The sequence below is a fragment of the Camelina sativa genome, chromosome 7, assembly GCF_000633955.1.
Source record: "Camelina sativa cultivar DH55 chromosome 7, Cs, whole genome shotgun sequence".
In the NCBI taxonomy this organism is placed as follows: Eukaryota; Viridiplantae; Streptophyta; class Magnoliopsida; order Brassicales; family Brassicaceae; genus Camelina; species Camelina sativa.
Genome location: NC_025691.1, coordinates 12251287 through 12265125, shown reverse-complemented (window position 1 = coordinate 12265125; position 13839 = coordinate 12251287). Strand labels below are relative to the sequence as shown.

At 37.6% G+C, this 13839-nt stretch overlaps 2 protein-coding genes and 2 pseudogenes across 2 annotated transcripts; 2 read left to right on the top strand and 2 right to left on the bottom strand.

Moving 5' to 3' along the window:
* LOC104701009 lies at positions 3936-5628 on the top strand. The gene is made up of 4 exons (XM_010416630.2): positions 3936-4215; positions 4291-4458; positions 4548-4866; positions 5049-5628. The coding sequence occupies exons 1-4, from the start codon at positions 4024-4026 to the stop codon at positions 5507-5509; spliced, it is 1140 nt and encodes a 379-aa protein (XP_010414932.1). The 5' UTR covers positions 3936-4023; the 3' UTR covers positions 5510-5628.
* On the bottom strand, positions 5828-7130 carry LOC104701007 (annotated as a pseudogene).
* LOC104701008 lies at positions 9214-9786 on the top strand. The gene is made up of 2 exons (XM_010416629.1): positions 9214-9462; positions 9570-9786. Exons 1-2 carry the CDS (start codon positions 9214-9216, stop codon positions 9771-9773), a joined length of 453 nt encoding a protein of 150 aa, XP_010414931.1. The 3' UTR covers positions 9774-9786.
* On the bottom strand, positions 13081-13839 carry LOC104704556 (annotated as a pseudogene).

The window sequence follows — 13839 nt, the reverse complement described above, 5'->3', positions numbered from 1 at the left end:
TTTTTTTTTTTTTTTTTTTTTTTTTGACAACAGAGTAACAAGATAGGCTCAAACAAGTCAATACGAAGGAACATTGTTTACATAGGTAACTAAGTGCGGAACTGTGCGAACACGTCGTGCTAAATTATCCGCTTTACCATTCTGAAAGCGCGGGACGTAGACTAAGGAAAAAGAAGCAAACTCCTCTTTATCCGCCTGGATGTCCTCCAAATAAGGTGTAAAGGCTGGCCACTCGGAAGGCAAAGACACCATCTTCACTAAGTCAGAGCAGTCTATGAGGAAGACGACAAATTGGTTATCCGCCCCAATCATACAACGCATGGCCCAAACAAGAGCTTCAATCTCGTCATGAAGAGGGGAGAGACTACGGCGAAGGTTGGCAGTCCCCATAGTAGGGGCGTCACCCCAGGGTGACATGCATAACCACCCTCTACCCGCATAGCGATCCGTTGCTTTCCAAGAACCATCTACAAAATAAATAAAACTCGACGAAGACCTAGGAACCCCTAATCCCCTACTTTCACAAGGAACAACCTCAATGTTAATATCCGATGCTAATGCCATATCCTCTGTCTAAGCCAGAGCCCATGCTTTTGCCTCATCCTCCGCAAGCCGAAAAATCGCTAGGGGGTTTGAATCCAGATTACAGAAAAATTTATCATTGCGTGCTTTCCAGATATACCACAGAATCCAGGGAAATTTATCAATGTTTGTGAAAACTGACTCCGACGGGAAAACAATCAGGACTGTCGGGAACAGCGACAAAGCCCAAACTTGTCTAGCTGGCGGGCATTCAAAGAGGGTATGATTAATCGTCTCCTCCCGAAAACCACAAACGCCACACGTGGCATCACAACTCATACCATGTTTCCGTAGATTAGCTGTAACCGCCACACAACCCGAAAGCACTTGCCACAGAAAACGAGGAAGTTTCGGTGGACACCTAATTTTGCACACAAAGGCCTGAAGAGGTACGATGTCCGGCCCAAATACTTTCGGCTCAGCAGGAGCCATCATATTTGAGCGAAGAATATGGTACCCTGATTTTACCAAATATTTACCAGACTTAGTAAAATGCCATCCCAGCAAATCCGGTTTATCCGGCTGTCGCAACGGTAAGGCAGAAATTATAGCAACATCTTCCGGTAAAAACGTAGCCGTAAGCTGAGCCATATCCCAAGAATTAGAACTCCTGTCAATAAGATTTGTAACTCGGAGCAGAGGATCAGAAGGCGACCCTGTGCTCAGTGCTGGTCTCAGGGATTGAGCAGGGTTCCATGGGTAAGTCCATACAGAAATGGAAGCACCAGATCCTACTCGTTTAATAAGTCCTTTATTAACCAGAGAGCGAGCAAAAACTATACTCCGCCACCCATAAGACGGCGAGTAAGATTTAATTGGATCCAAAGGATCAGAATGCCGATAGTATCGGCCTTTAAACACCCGTGCAAAAAGTGAATCCAGTACGGTGATCAAACGCCAGAGCTGCTTTGCCAGCAGAGCAGTGTTATAATCATCCAGACATCAGAAACCCAAACCCCCTGCATCTTTTTAACTACATAGTTTATCCCACGCCACCCAGTGTAGCCCTCGTGATTGTCCGGACGAGCTCCACCAAAAATTAGAAATTTCACTAGTCAACTTCCTCGTAACCGTCTTAGGTAGTCGAAAACACGACATCACAAAATTAGGAACAGCCGTAGCAACGGACTTGATCATTACCTCCTTGCCACCTTTTGATAAAATCCTAGCCGGCCACCCACTTGTTTGTGCTTACAATCTGTCCTGAAGAACGAGAAGATTTTCGCCTTAGCCCCGCCCATTCTTTCCGGGATACCTAAGTAAGATCCCATACCACCCAAATTTGTGATCCCAAGAACCCTTTTTAACTCTTCCCTGAGACTATTATCCACCGTGTGTCCAAACTAGACCGAAGATTTCTAAAAATTGATTTGTTGGCCAGAACGCGTTCATACTTTCGAAGGATCCCTAATACCATCTCGCATTGCTCCTTCGTGGCCCGACAGAAAAAGAGACTGTCATCCGCAAATAAGAGATGGGAAATGGCAGGACTAGCCGTCGAAACCTTGATACCAGTAAGAAGTTTCATCCGTTCTGTTTTCCAAAAATGTGCAATAAGCACCTCCGTACAAAGAATAAAAGATAAGGTGACAAAGGATCCCCCTGACGCAGCCCCCGACAAGGAATAATGGACCCATATGCCTGACCATTAATCAAGACCTTATATTGAACCGACTTTACACAACACCTAATCCATGATATCCACTTTTCAAAAAAGTCGAACTGCCTGAGCAAATGTTCGACAAAAGACCACTCTACTCGGTCATAGGCCTTACTCATATCCATTTTTATAGCCATGAATCTCTCCTTACAAGAGGGGTTGGTTCGTAGGCCATGAAACATTTCCTGGGCAATCAAAATATTATCCGAAATTAAGCGACCCTCTACAAACACCGATTGTGTTTCCGAGACGAGAGATGGTAATATAGTGCGTAGTCGCTGGCACAAAATCTTAGATATAATTTTATAACCAACGTTGCATAGGCTAATAGGCCGTAACTCCGTCATCCTCATCGGCTTATCCACTTTTGGAATAAGACATATGTTTGTCACATTTAGCCTTTTGTCGAAATCCCCATTCCGCAAGAAGGAATTGAGCAACAGCACTAAATCTTCTTTAACCGTAGCCCATGTTTTTTGGTAAAAAAAGGGCAGTCATCCCATATGTTCCTTGAGCCTTATCTCGATGCATCATGAACAGTGCATGTTTAATCTCCTATTCGGTAACGTCTCGTGTTAAAAATTCATTTGTCTCCAAAGAAATAGATGATTGAACCTCATCTAACATTTCCGCAAATTCCGAAGGATACGAGGATGTAAATAAATCCTGAAAATAAGAGACCGCAATATTTTGGATATCACTCTCCTCCGTCGTCCAATTACCATGCTGGTCATGGAGACCAACAATACGGTTCCAAACTCTTCGTTGCTTTGTATGAGCATGGAAATAGCTGGTATTATGGTCACCAAGCCGCATCCACCGACTTCTGCTTTTTTTTTATACCAATACACCTCTTCATCCCTATATGCCTCCCGTAACCGCCAAGTAAGTTCCGCAAGCTCATCAACCGAAGTAGCATCATTCTCCTCTGCCACCGCTAATTTGGATTTTATATCCTCAATTGTCTCCCGCCCATAAGGTAATTGCTCTTTCTTCCAACGGGAAATAGCCTGACGACATTTGATAATTTTATCCACCATAGTGGCAGAGGGTGCGTCCTCCGTCGTAGACTCCCAACCCTCAGTAACCGCAGCAAAGAAACCCTCCTTATCCAGCCGCCGTCTATCAAATCGAAAACCACCCCGACCCCGCCTAATCTTATCCTCAATAACAGCTAGCAGGGGTTTATGATCCGACGCAATCATTGTTAAATACTCCGTAAAATAATCTTTAAACAAATCATGCTACTCTTCATTCGCCAAAGCCCGATCTAATCGACATCATATCGGCTTTTTATCTCGCCACCCTTTCCAGGAAAGACTATCCCCAAGAGCAGGAAACTCAAGTAATCCACAGTGTCGAATCATTGAGTTGAAATGCACAAAAGAAGAGGCATGGCGCAAGTTACCACCCCGTTTCTCATGATTTCCTTTTAACTCATTGAAATCCCCAATTAGAAACCAAGGAGCATCTCGATTCAAACCAATCCTTGTTAACCGTTCCCAAACCAGATCTCGGTTCTTTGGAACCGGATCACCGTAAATAAAAGAGAGATAAATTAATTTTCCTTTGTATACAATTTCCACATCAGATTGGATTCAAATCCCACGGATATAACTAGGTATAACTAGGGTGATACAAATAAGATGTTTGATTTTTATTTAAAAATTGTTAGAGAAGTAGTTGAATTAAAGTGAATGTCTAGGAAAAGATTGGCACAACAGAATTAAATCCGAGAACAAGTGGTGAAGCACGACGACGATTGCTTCCTCCGATCAGTCATGCCAACTGGCGATTGCTTCCATTGTCATCAGCCAGGTCACTGGGCCAACAACTGTCCTCTCAAAACCACTACGGAGCCCGCCTCCTCCGCTTCGCCGCCGGTCATTCACTGCCCCTGCAACGGCGGACCTTGCAACATTTTTACTTCTAAAACTGGGAAAAACCCAAACAGGAGATTCTACAAATGCCCAGTAAGTCTCTCTCTCTCTATCTCTCTCTCTCTCTCTCTCTCTCTCTCTCTCTCTCTAATCTCTGTCTCAACGTAGATCCCAAGCTGTGGATTTTTCAAATGGTGTGATGAAGTGAGTATCATCAAACCGGAGTCAATCTCTGTTCACCCTACTTGCGCTTGTGGCGCTGGACCTTGTAGAAGAGTAACATTCATCGATGGACCAAACGCTCAACGTTCTTACTTTGTTTGCTGCCTTAAGAAGGTAAAAAATGATAACAACGAAACTCTTATCCATCACATATTAGGGAGTCTGATTTGATGTTGTTGTCTCTTCTATTGTTTTTTTGTTAGAATTTTGGGGCTTGTGGATTCTTTCAGTGGGAGGATGAGTTTGAAAATGATGTTAGTTTCCTGTTACACGAGACTAGTTTGGATTCTGATGGTAATGTAAAAAAGAGTAGACTTGGAGTGGTGGTTGAAACAGATTTGAATCCAAGTTCATCTACTGAGGCTACTCTTGGAAACAGAGTTGTTGATAGAATTGCACAGCCTGTGAAAGATACTCTTCCAGTCACTATGGGAAAAGAATCAATTCCGGTTTTCGCAGGTTTCAACAACCGCAAACCGGTCTACAATGGCGTATTTGCCTCTGCAGATGGCAGAAACCGAGGTATTTTCTCTGTTTCTTTACTTGAGTGTACATTTTGGCTGTTACTTCTTTTGGTATTGTTAGCTTTCGCAATATTGGTTAGTTCGGTGTTCTTCGCATATCTGATCAACATTGAAACTTTAATGCTACGCATTGCCTTTTCATTTGTGCGCTTATAGTCTTTTATGGTTGTTTTCTTTTAGGCACTGTCCCTTCATTTGATTTGATTACATTATATGAAGATGCGGTTCACCTTGAGACGGACGAGCAAGTACTTCCTTCACTTGCCCCTATACACGTTGACCCTCAAGTAGAGTCTTTGCGTAGTGAACTTTTCGGATTTAACGGTAAATCGAGTTATGCATCGGAGGACAAAACTGGCGATTCAGTTTCGAATGGCAAAACCAATCCTAACCATAGACATCAACCAGAGCATCAATCTACTATATCTTATGAAACCGGAGCCTCGTTTTCAGGTAGCTTCTCCTTGATGGACCTCATTGAGCAATATAACTCAGAAAAGCTCTATTTCAAGAGTGTTTCTTTGAAATATGTTGATGCATTGACTGCCTTTACGGGTTCGTACAAGCAATTAGAGTCACTTCGTGATAGAGCACGTAGTCTCAAGAAAGTTAGCAAGCAAAGGGGTTTCACAGCTCCGTAGATAAGAAAATGAAGATGAGGATGGACTTGAATGTTTATATAATATGTACAACTATATAGACTGAAGATGATGTATGGTTCTGTAAAACTTATGTACTATTATTTAGGGCTAAGCATTTTGTTAATTTCGTACAATATTATCCTACTTCTGCAGTCTTTGCTATTTTTGAAGCAATCAAAAATAATTATGTCGTATTCACCCATGTTCTTATAATTAAAAGAGAACTACAAGTTAAAAATGTCCAAAATCAGTTATTTTGTTACTTAAGTTATTCCTTTTGACAAAGTAATAAATTTTTTCTTTAAAAAAAAATTGTATTTATTTCCTGTAGAAGATTCCAACACCACTGCTTGATCCACTAGTACAATCAACAGTGTTTCGATTCAGCAACAGTAACTAGATCTTGTCCAAACTTCCTGAGCCACCAGAGTAAACACAAGCATTACAACTTGTTTCAAGAAGTGATGTCATTACGTATTTATCTTCTCCACCAACCACGGGCATAGCCACTCCTGGTTTCGCCGGATTCGTAAAATCCTCTCTGTACGTTCTTCCTAAAACACCCTCCACGTTCTTGGACAACTTCAAGAACCGGAACTGAACCTCAAGATGAGGAAAACAGTCATTCTCTGGTCTGGATTATGTTGTCTTCCTTTGTTACCGGAACCACGTTGACCCAAATCTCTACAGTGTCTTGTAATGTGACCAACACGGAGTTTATGTCTGAGGTTCTCTCGATCTTTATATAGTCTCCTGAAGAAATCCACACAGATGCATCTCCTTTTGGTAAAGAGATCTCTTTTCCCTCAAAGGAAAAACGGAGATGGTCGACTTGGTCGTCCCATTTTGCAGCCTTTGTGGCCTCGAGTGAGAAGGTTTTGCTGTTGGAGCCGAAGATCAGACCTAAGGATTGGATCCATGTGAAGTCTCTGCTACGTCCAGAAGGTCACAGACCAATGAAACGTGCATTGACTTGGAAGTCAACGTCGGAGACAAGTGCGAAATGCTCATCGCGTTGGCCGTGAAAGTAGAAGACAACACCATCTCCGCCGATGAAACGTGGGTCTAAGCATGCTGATCCTTTTCCATTGCAATTAGGTTTCCGATCTGTTACGGTAAATAAAATGATATTATACTTTTATCGTGTAAGTTACGGAAAGTTTATTATAAGTGGTGTTTTAGTTTTTTTTTCACAGGTTAAAATACTACGTAAATATCTATTATATATTTTATATGTAAGTTTGTCTTTCTAATTAATATGCTAAAAAGTTTAGATTAATTTAAAAATTCTCTATTAGAAATATAAAATGACATTTGGTGAGAAAAAATGTCTTAAAATGGGACTTATTACTACGAAATGTTATGAGTATTGTTACTTACTTCGGCAAGTAGCTTTGCATATAGGGTTAAAGCAATCGATGACGCAGGCCTTGGAGCTTTCTGCTGGAGGGGAAAACGAAGGGCATTGCTTTGGACAAGTTTGCTTCTTAAGGAAACATGGGCTCTTCCTTTGGAAACATGTCTTTGTTTCCACCGCTGCTTCGAGTTGTACGATGAACGTAAATGCATAGAGCGTCACCACCAATCCAACGTAAAACCCAGTTTTTAGATCTCCCTTCATTGTTTTACTTCTCTCTTGGGAAATTAATTTATTGTCTCCCAAATGTGATCTCCTTTTATAGAAAGCATGCATGCTTGTCAAGTTGGAATTTTCTTAGTTAGGAACAATTTTAATTTATTTGAAAGTTTTATGTATACGCACCGACACAAACACACACACTCAGGCCCGGCCCTGGACACATTCCTATGATACATAGGTATTGGGCCTCAATTTTCTAAAGCCCATTCTGTAAGGATTTTTTGTTTCTTTTCCTACTTATATGGCATCCATTTAAGAGTTAGTTTCTTTTAAAAGGTCTCATTTTTTTAATTTGTTTTCAGTTGATGACACATTTTAAAAATTTATTTGAGTTGAAGCTCCATTTAAAAAATTGCATTGGACTTACCGAGAAAAACAATTTAAAAGAAAATATTATCAGGTCTCATTTTAAAAATACAATTTTTTTGTATTGGCTTCCAATGTTGCTGGACGGGCACTCCACACACTTTACTTTCTTCTAAACCAAATTTGAATATATTTAAAGTCAATCCTCTAATTAAAATGTGTGTATTGTTTCGATGGTGGTGACAATACTACGTCGAGAGTGGTTATTTTATTTATTTAATATACTAGTAGATCCATCTAAACTTATACATTTTACAATTTTAATACTTTGATATAATAATGTTATCATTTCATGTCGATCACTTTGTGAATAGCGATAGATAAATCTTTTAGAATTGACAATCTTGAATCCCTTATGGGAGCACTTATCTTATTTTATCTGTTAATACGTGCTAATTATATTAGTTACTTCGCAAGTCGCAACTATGCACATTGGGTAATTAGGTACTTCGCAACTATGCACATGTGCGTGTATGCGTAATCGCGGATCTAGGGTCAAAGATATTAGTTTACTGTTGCAGTGGAACTACACCAAATCTAATTTAAGCACTACTTTATTTGCTATTCCATATGTATAATAATCTTAAGATTTGATATAGCTTAATCGTATAAGCCAAAGTTTAAATTAGAAAAATCAAACTCATAAAGTTTTAAAAGAGATATAGTCAAACATTCTAATGTATTGTTTACAACGTCCACGTGGTTTTTCTGACGTGGCGACGTGATTTTGCTGAGATGACAATGACGTTTTTTTTCATAACGTTCAATAGAAGCACACTAGATAGAAAAATAGACCCGAAATATAATAGTAATAAAAAAAAAGTTTTGTATAATTAACAAAGAGACGGAGTAACTAATAATTGAAACTTACAATCTTAGCCTTGATTTTCTTCTTTTTTGGTCTATTCTCTTTTCGTCATTCGACGAATCTCCTAAACCATTTTCAGAAGTGAGAAATGGTCAGTTCACTTAAAAATCATTTTCAGACAATCGGATATTAACTGTAGCGAAGAATTTCAGTCTCACGTTAGATGCTTTTCTTGTAGGAGAAAGAGAAGTTGACGAAATGTTTTGGATGAAATAAAATACAAAGAAGACAGAGAGACATACCGATGGAAATAAAAAAAAGAGAATTGTAAGGACAATCTAGACTTATTTAGAAGCAAATCTGTGTAAGATTGAAACTTTATTTTTTAATATGAACGTACAAATCATAACTTTTTAATATGAACCTATATGTCAATTCATAATTTTGAACACAGAAAATATTGTGAAACTCAGAATTTGATGAACAAACTGAGAGCCAAACACCAAGAGAAGGAAAATAGAAAAAAAGAGAGATCCGAGTGATATATACCTTTGTAGCCCATGCCCGTTGAATATCAACATACACTTCAATTTTGGAAATTCATTTTGTTCCATTTGTTAAAACAATTGATTTAAAAATAAAATAAAAAATTTGTGACATGGTTTAATCTTATTGGATATGTGACTTGTGCTTTATATGATAAAAGATGTATTAAATATATAAAATAGAACTAATTATGAAACTGAAAGAATATGAAAAAACAGTCAATGAACAAAATTAAATATATTAACTAATATAACATTTAGTTATTGCTATATTGTACATACATGTGTATGTGAAAAGTGTATATATATACATTTCATGTAAGGAGAATAAAATAAAATAATAAAGATGGGGAAAACTCTAATATGTTTTTTCTTCTTATTTTTATTTTCTGTCCAGAAAATAGACTCTATTCTTATATTTAGGAGATTTAATATTTCAATTTGGAATCGTCTTTCAGGTGACAAAAAACTTATGATCAATTGTAGACAGGGTAAAGGTGAAGCGACCGACGTTGTTTTTCTTTCCTTCAATGGTCAATGGACGATTTACTTTAGAGTTTACCCAAGAACTTTGATATGGTGCAACATATGGAAGGTAATTCATTTCAAAGTTTATTTCTTTCACATTCTTTGTGTGTCTAATGTTGCTACAATATTTTCTTATGTAAAATACATATCATTTCTGTTATCGTATTTTATCAGGGGCCTGATTATGTGCAACATGCACATTTTAACGCATTTATCGGGAAGGAAAGCTTTATACATGATGTATGTGGAGGTAGAAAGCCTAATGTATGTTTGTGGCAAGCACAAGAAGATGGAGTATATGTACGAAATAATGCAGTCGGAACCTTTAAACTTATGCTTGAATGGGATACAAATAGTTCGACAAATATATTATTCTAATTAAATATATTTCTGAAGAAATTTTATTATTTTACCAATATCTCATATAATAAATGTATTGAGAGTTTAAACAAAGTGCACCACTAATTATTTACCATATTTTACTTGGTTTGTAAACAAAATGCACCACTATTAATAATTATGATGATTGGTAAATGTGTTATTGTTTGATAGAGAATAAAACTTTCAATTTGACCAGTATTCATGTTGAAAATAAAATAAAAATATAGAAAAAAGTAATGGACATTGAAATTTACATTATTTTGTTTCTTTGTCAGCGGACCCCTTGTCCACTTCCAGTCTTATGAACCCACTCTTTTTAATGGGCCTCATATCATCTCACTAGTTCTATAAACCCATAAATATCTAACAGTCGGTTTGCTATGTCTGGAAGGCTTTAAAGACATGTTTACCGTCCTAATTATATAACTAAAATACATAAAAAAAAATAGCTAGGTAACATATGTATTTAATTTAACAAAATACTATATTTTAATCTGTTGTACACCGTGTGAATATAATTTTTATTATTTATATTTTATATTGTATTTGTTTGTTAAATATTGGATGTTTTGCAAATAAGAAATTACTAAATTTCTCGACTGTTTGTGCGGCTAAATGTTTATATTAATTTTTAACCCGTAATATACTTTATGACCATCTGTTTGTTATATTTAGTTTGTTTTGTTTAGTATTTTAGGTTTTCTTTTGATTTTTAATTATTATAACCAAAAACAAGGGATTTAAATACATAATAAGTCATTTATATGCTATGCTTAAGTCACATTTTTTAATAATTTAATTATTTTACACAATCTTAGTTAAATCACCTTAATTTTTCTATGTCAAATATTATAATATTAATAGTGTTGACAAATAATAAAATAAGGATTTAATCCGTGTTAACACAAATTTACTGATATTTTATTAATTCCAACATGTCCTCTTTATAACTCATCTACTATATAACTATATTATATAGTTTTTTTTTAATTTTACATATTCGTAATATTTTATTAAATTTATATATATTAATTATAATATTTAAATAAATGTGAATCAGAGTTTTTCTTACGTTAAGAATCAACGCTCACAGGTTTTGGAAAACAACGCCCCGACCGCCACCTCTTAGTGGGCCCCATGCCCAATCCCAGTCCATGGGACCACTTTTCCTTAATGGGCCTCACGTCCTCTCACTAGGCCCGTGAGCCCATCTATATCCGACGACCGGTTTGCTACGTCCAGAAGGCTTTAAAGACTTGTTAAAGTCCCTACAAATCACCACATGATCTTTCCCTGTGTTTTGTCCTCACTCGCACAGTTCTAACAGTCACTTCCCTGAAGGTCACTGATAACTCTCTAATTTACATGTTTTAGACACCCCTTTTTGTCCATATTTTGCTATAGGAGTTTACATTTAGGGTGCTGCATTGTTGCATTTGTGCATTTTGGATGAAAACAGGTGCTTTAGAGCATAAAATGGGAAAAACGAGGTCAAACCCGAGCATTTACCCAAAGGAGCGATTGTGCAAGAAGAACAGTCCGTAGCTCAACCCGATCAAAGAGGATCTAAGAGCAGGAAGAACAACCCGAAGACCTACCCGAGGAACTACCCGACTTGAACCTAAAAGGGTTTCCATATATAAACCCCCCTCTCGCCCTAGCACGCCGCAAACACTCAAACCAGAGAGCGAGAGCTTCTGAGAGAGAGATTGAGCGACTCAAACACTTTTTCTACTTTGTTAGGATTCGATTTCGTTTCTTTTGATATTCTTTTTAGTTTCGATTTTGTACTTCATTACTTTTATCTTATTTTCAATACAATGCAATCTTCATTCATTTGTGTTTTTATGCTTTCTACCATGAGATCTGAGTAGTGAAATAAAGTTTCTAGGGATGGAATAGACAAATTTGTGTTCTTGATCGGTTATGATATCTTAGCTTGAATGTTTATTTTATATAAATTTCCTTCTAGATTGATGTTCTTAATGCTATTTTCAGACCGAGAGGTTGAGACTAGATCTAGGGTATTTTGCCATTGAGAGATGATGTTGAAATGCTTGAATCAATCAATGCTAGATATTTACTCACTTAGCCTAAGAGATTAGAAGTGTAAGGAGTTTATTGACAATAATGAATTGGTTTGTAATACCTGCTTGATCATGTTTCTCCAACGAGAGTTGGGTAGGGGAGTGACCAAGGTTGATTGTTTCTATCACGAGAGTGTTTTAGCAAGATTTAATAGATTCATTGTCTAGGGAATATTTGCTTGAGGCATGTAGGACATCCCAAATTGGTCAGGAACACTTATGAGTCAATTACCCCATCCTTACGAGCTTTCGCATCTTGATTGTTTAGCTTTTTACCTATAACTCGACCCATTACCCGAACTGGTACTCGATCACCAGCTTTGTGTATACCTTCGAGCTGTTCATCCTTGTCTTCTTGATCTGATCATCCCACCTGATCCTGTACCCGAATGCTTGCATCGAATACTTAGGTCATGTGGTTCTTGTTCTTTTATTTACTTTTGCATACTTTAGGTTGTTAGATAAACCCCACATTATTGTTTGGTTGACTTGCATTGTTCTGATCATATCTTATCTGCTAGCATAACAACCATTTGGATTGATAACCCTTTGTACTACAACTGCATAGGGAATTGATACCATGGGTGAAAATCCTGTTATCAGTCACCCATCCTCAGACTACTCCAGCATAAGCACACTTAACTGTGAAGTTCTCTCAGGCCCTTTGACCAAAAAGATAAGTGCACTTTGGTGATATAGGTGGCCAAATCAAATTTTTTAAACCTCACCGCAAGTCTCTGAAATCGGGATGTCACAAATATACAATAGAAGGTGTGGTTAAATATATTATATTTTCTGTTTTTATATTAATCCTACTGTATTTCTTTTTGTTAATAAAATATTTAGAAAACAAAATCTGACGTAATGCTAGTTTTTAAAAAAAATTAGGGATTAATTTTGTTAAAAAGTTTTGAAATAAGTACAATAAAAAATAGAACCTAAAATATACTTAAAATGTATATATAGATTAATAAATCCGTAACACGCTTCTCGGAAAAATCCAGCCTTCGACTAACCGGTTAATGTGCAACAAAAGTAGTCTAACCGGTTAATGTGCAACAAAAGTAGTCTGCCTTGTGTTCGAAGTAATCAAACATAATTATGTCGTATTCACCCATCTTCTTATAATTAAAAGAAATGTCCAAAATCAGTAATTTTGTTACTTAAGTTATTCCTTTTGACGAAATAATAAAATTTTTTTTTAAAAAAAATTGTCTTTATTTCCTGCAGAAGATTCCAACACCACTGCTCGATCCACCGGTACAATCAACATAGTTTCGATTCAGCAACAGTAACTAGATCTTGTCCAAACTTCCTGAGCCACCTGAGTAAACACAAGCATTACAACTTGTTTCAAGAAGTGGTGTCATTCTCTATTTATCTTCTCCACCAACCACAGGCATAGCCACTCCTGGATTCGCCGGATTCTTGAAATCATCTCTGTACGTTCTTCCTAAAACACCCTCCACGTTCTTGGACAACTTCAAGAACCGGAACTGAACCTCAAGATGAGCAAAACAGTCATTCTCCGGTCTCCCGTATTTATGGATTATGTTGTCTTCCTTTGTTACCGGAACCACGTTGACCCAAATCTCTGCAATGTCTTTTAATGTGACCAACACAGAGTTTATGTCTGAGGTTCTCTCGATCTTTATATAGTCTCCCAAAGGAATCCATACAGATGCATCTCCTTTTGGTAAAGAGATCTCTTTTCCCTCGAAGGAAAAACGGAGATGGTCGACTTGGTCGTCCCATTTTGCAGCCTTTGTGGCCTCGAGTGAGAAGGTTTTCCTGTTGGAGCCAAAGATCAGACCTAAGGATTGGATCCATGTAAAGTCTCTGCTACGTCCAGAAGGTCGCAGACCAATGAAACGTTCATTGACTTGGAAGTCAACGTCGGAGACAAGTGCGAAATGCTTATCGCATTGGCCGTGAAAGTAGAAGACAACACCATCTCCGCCGATGAAATGTGACCG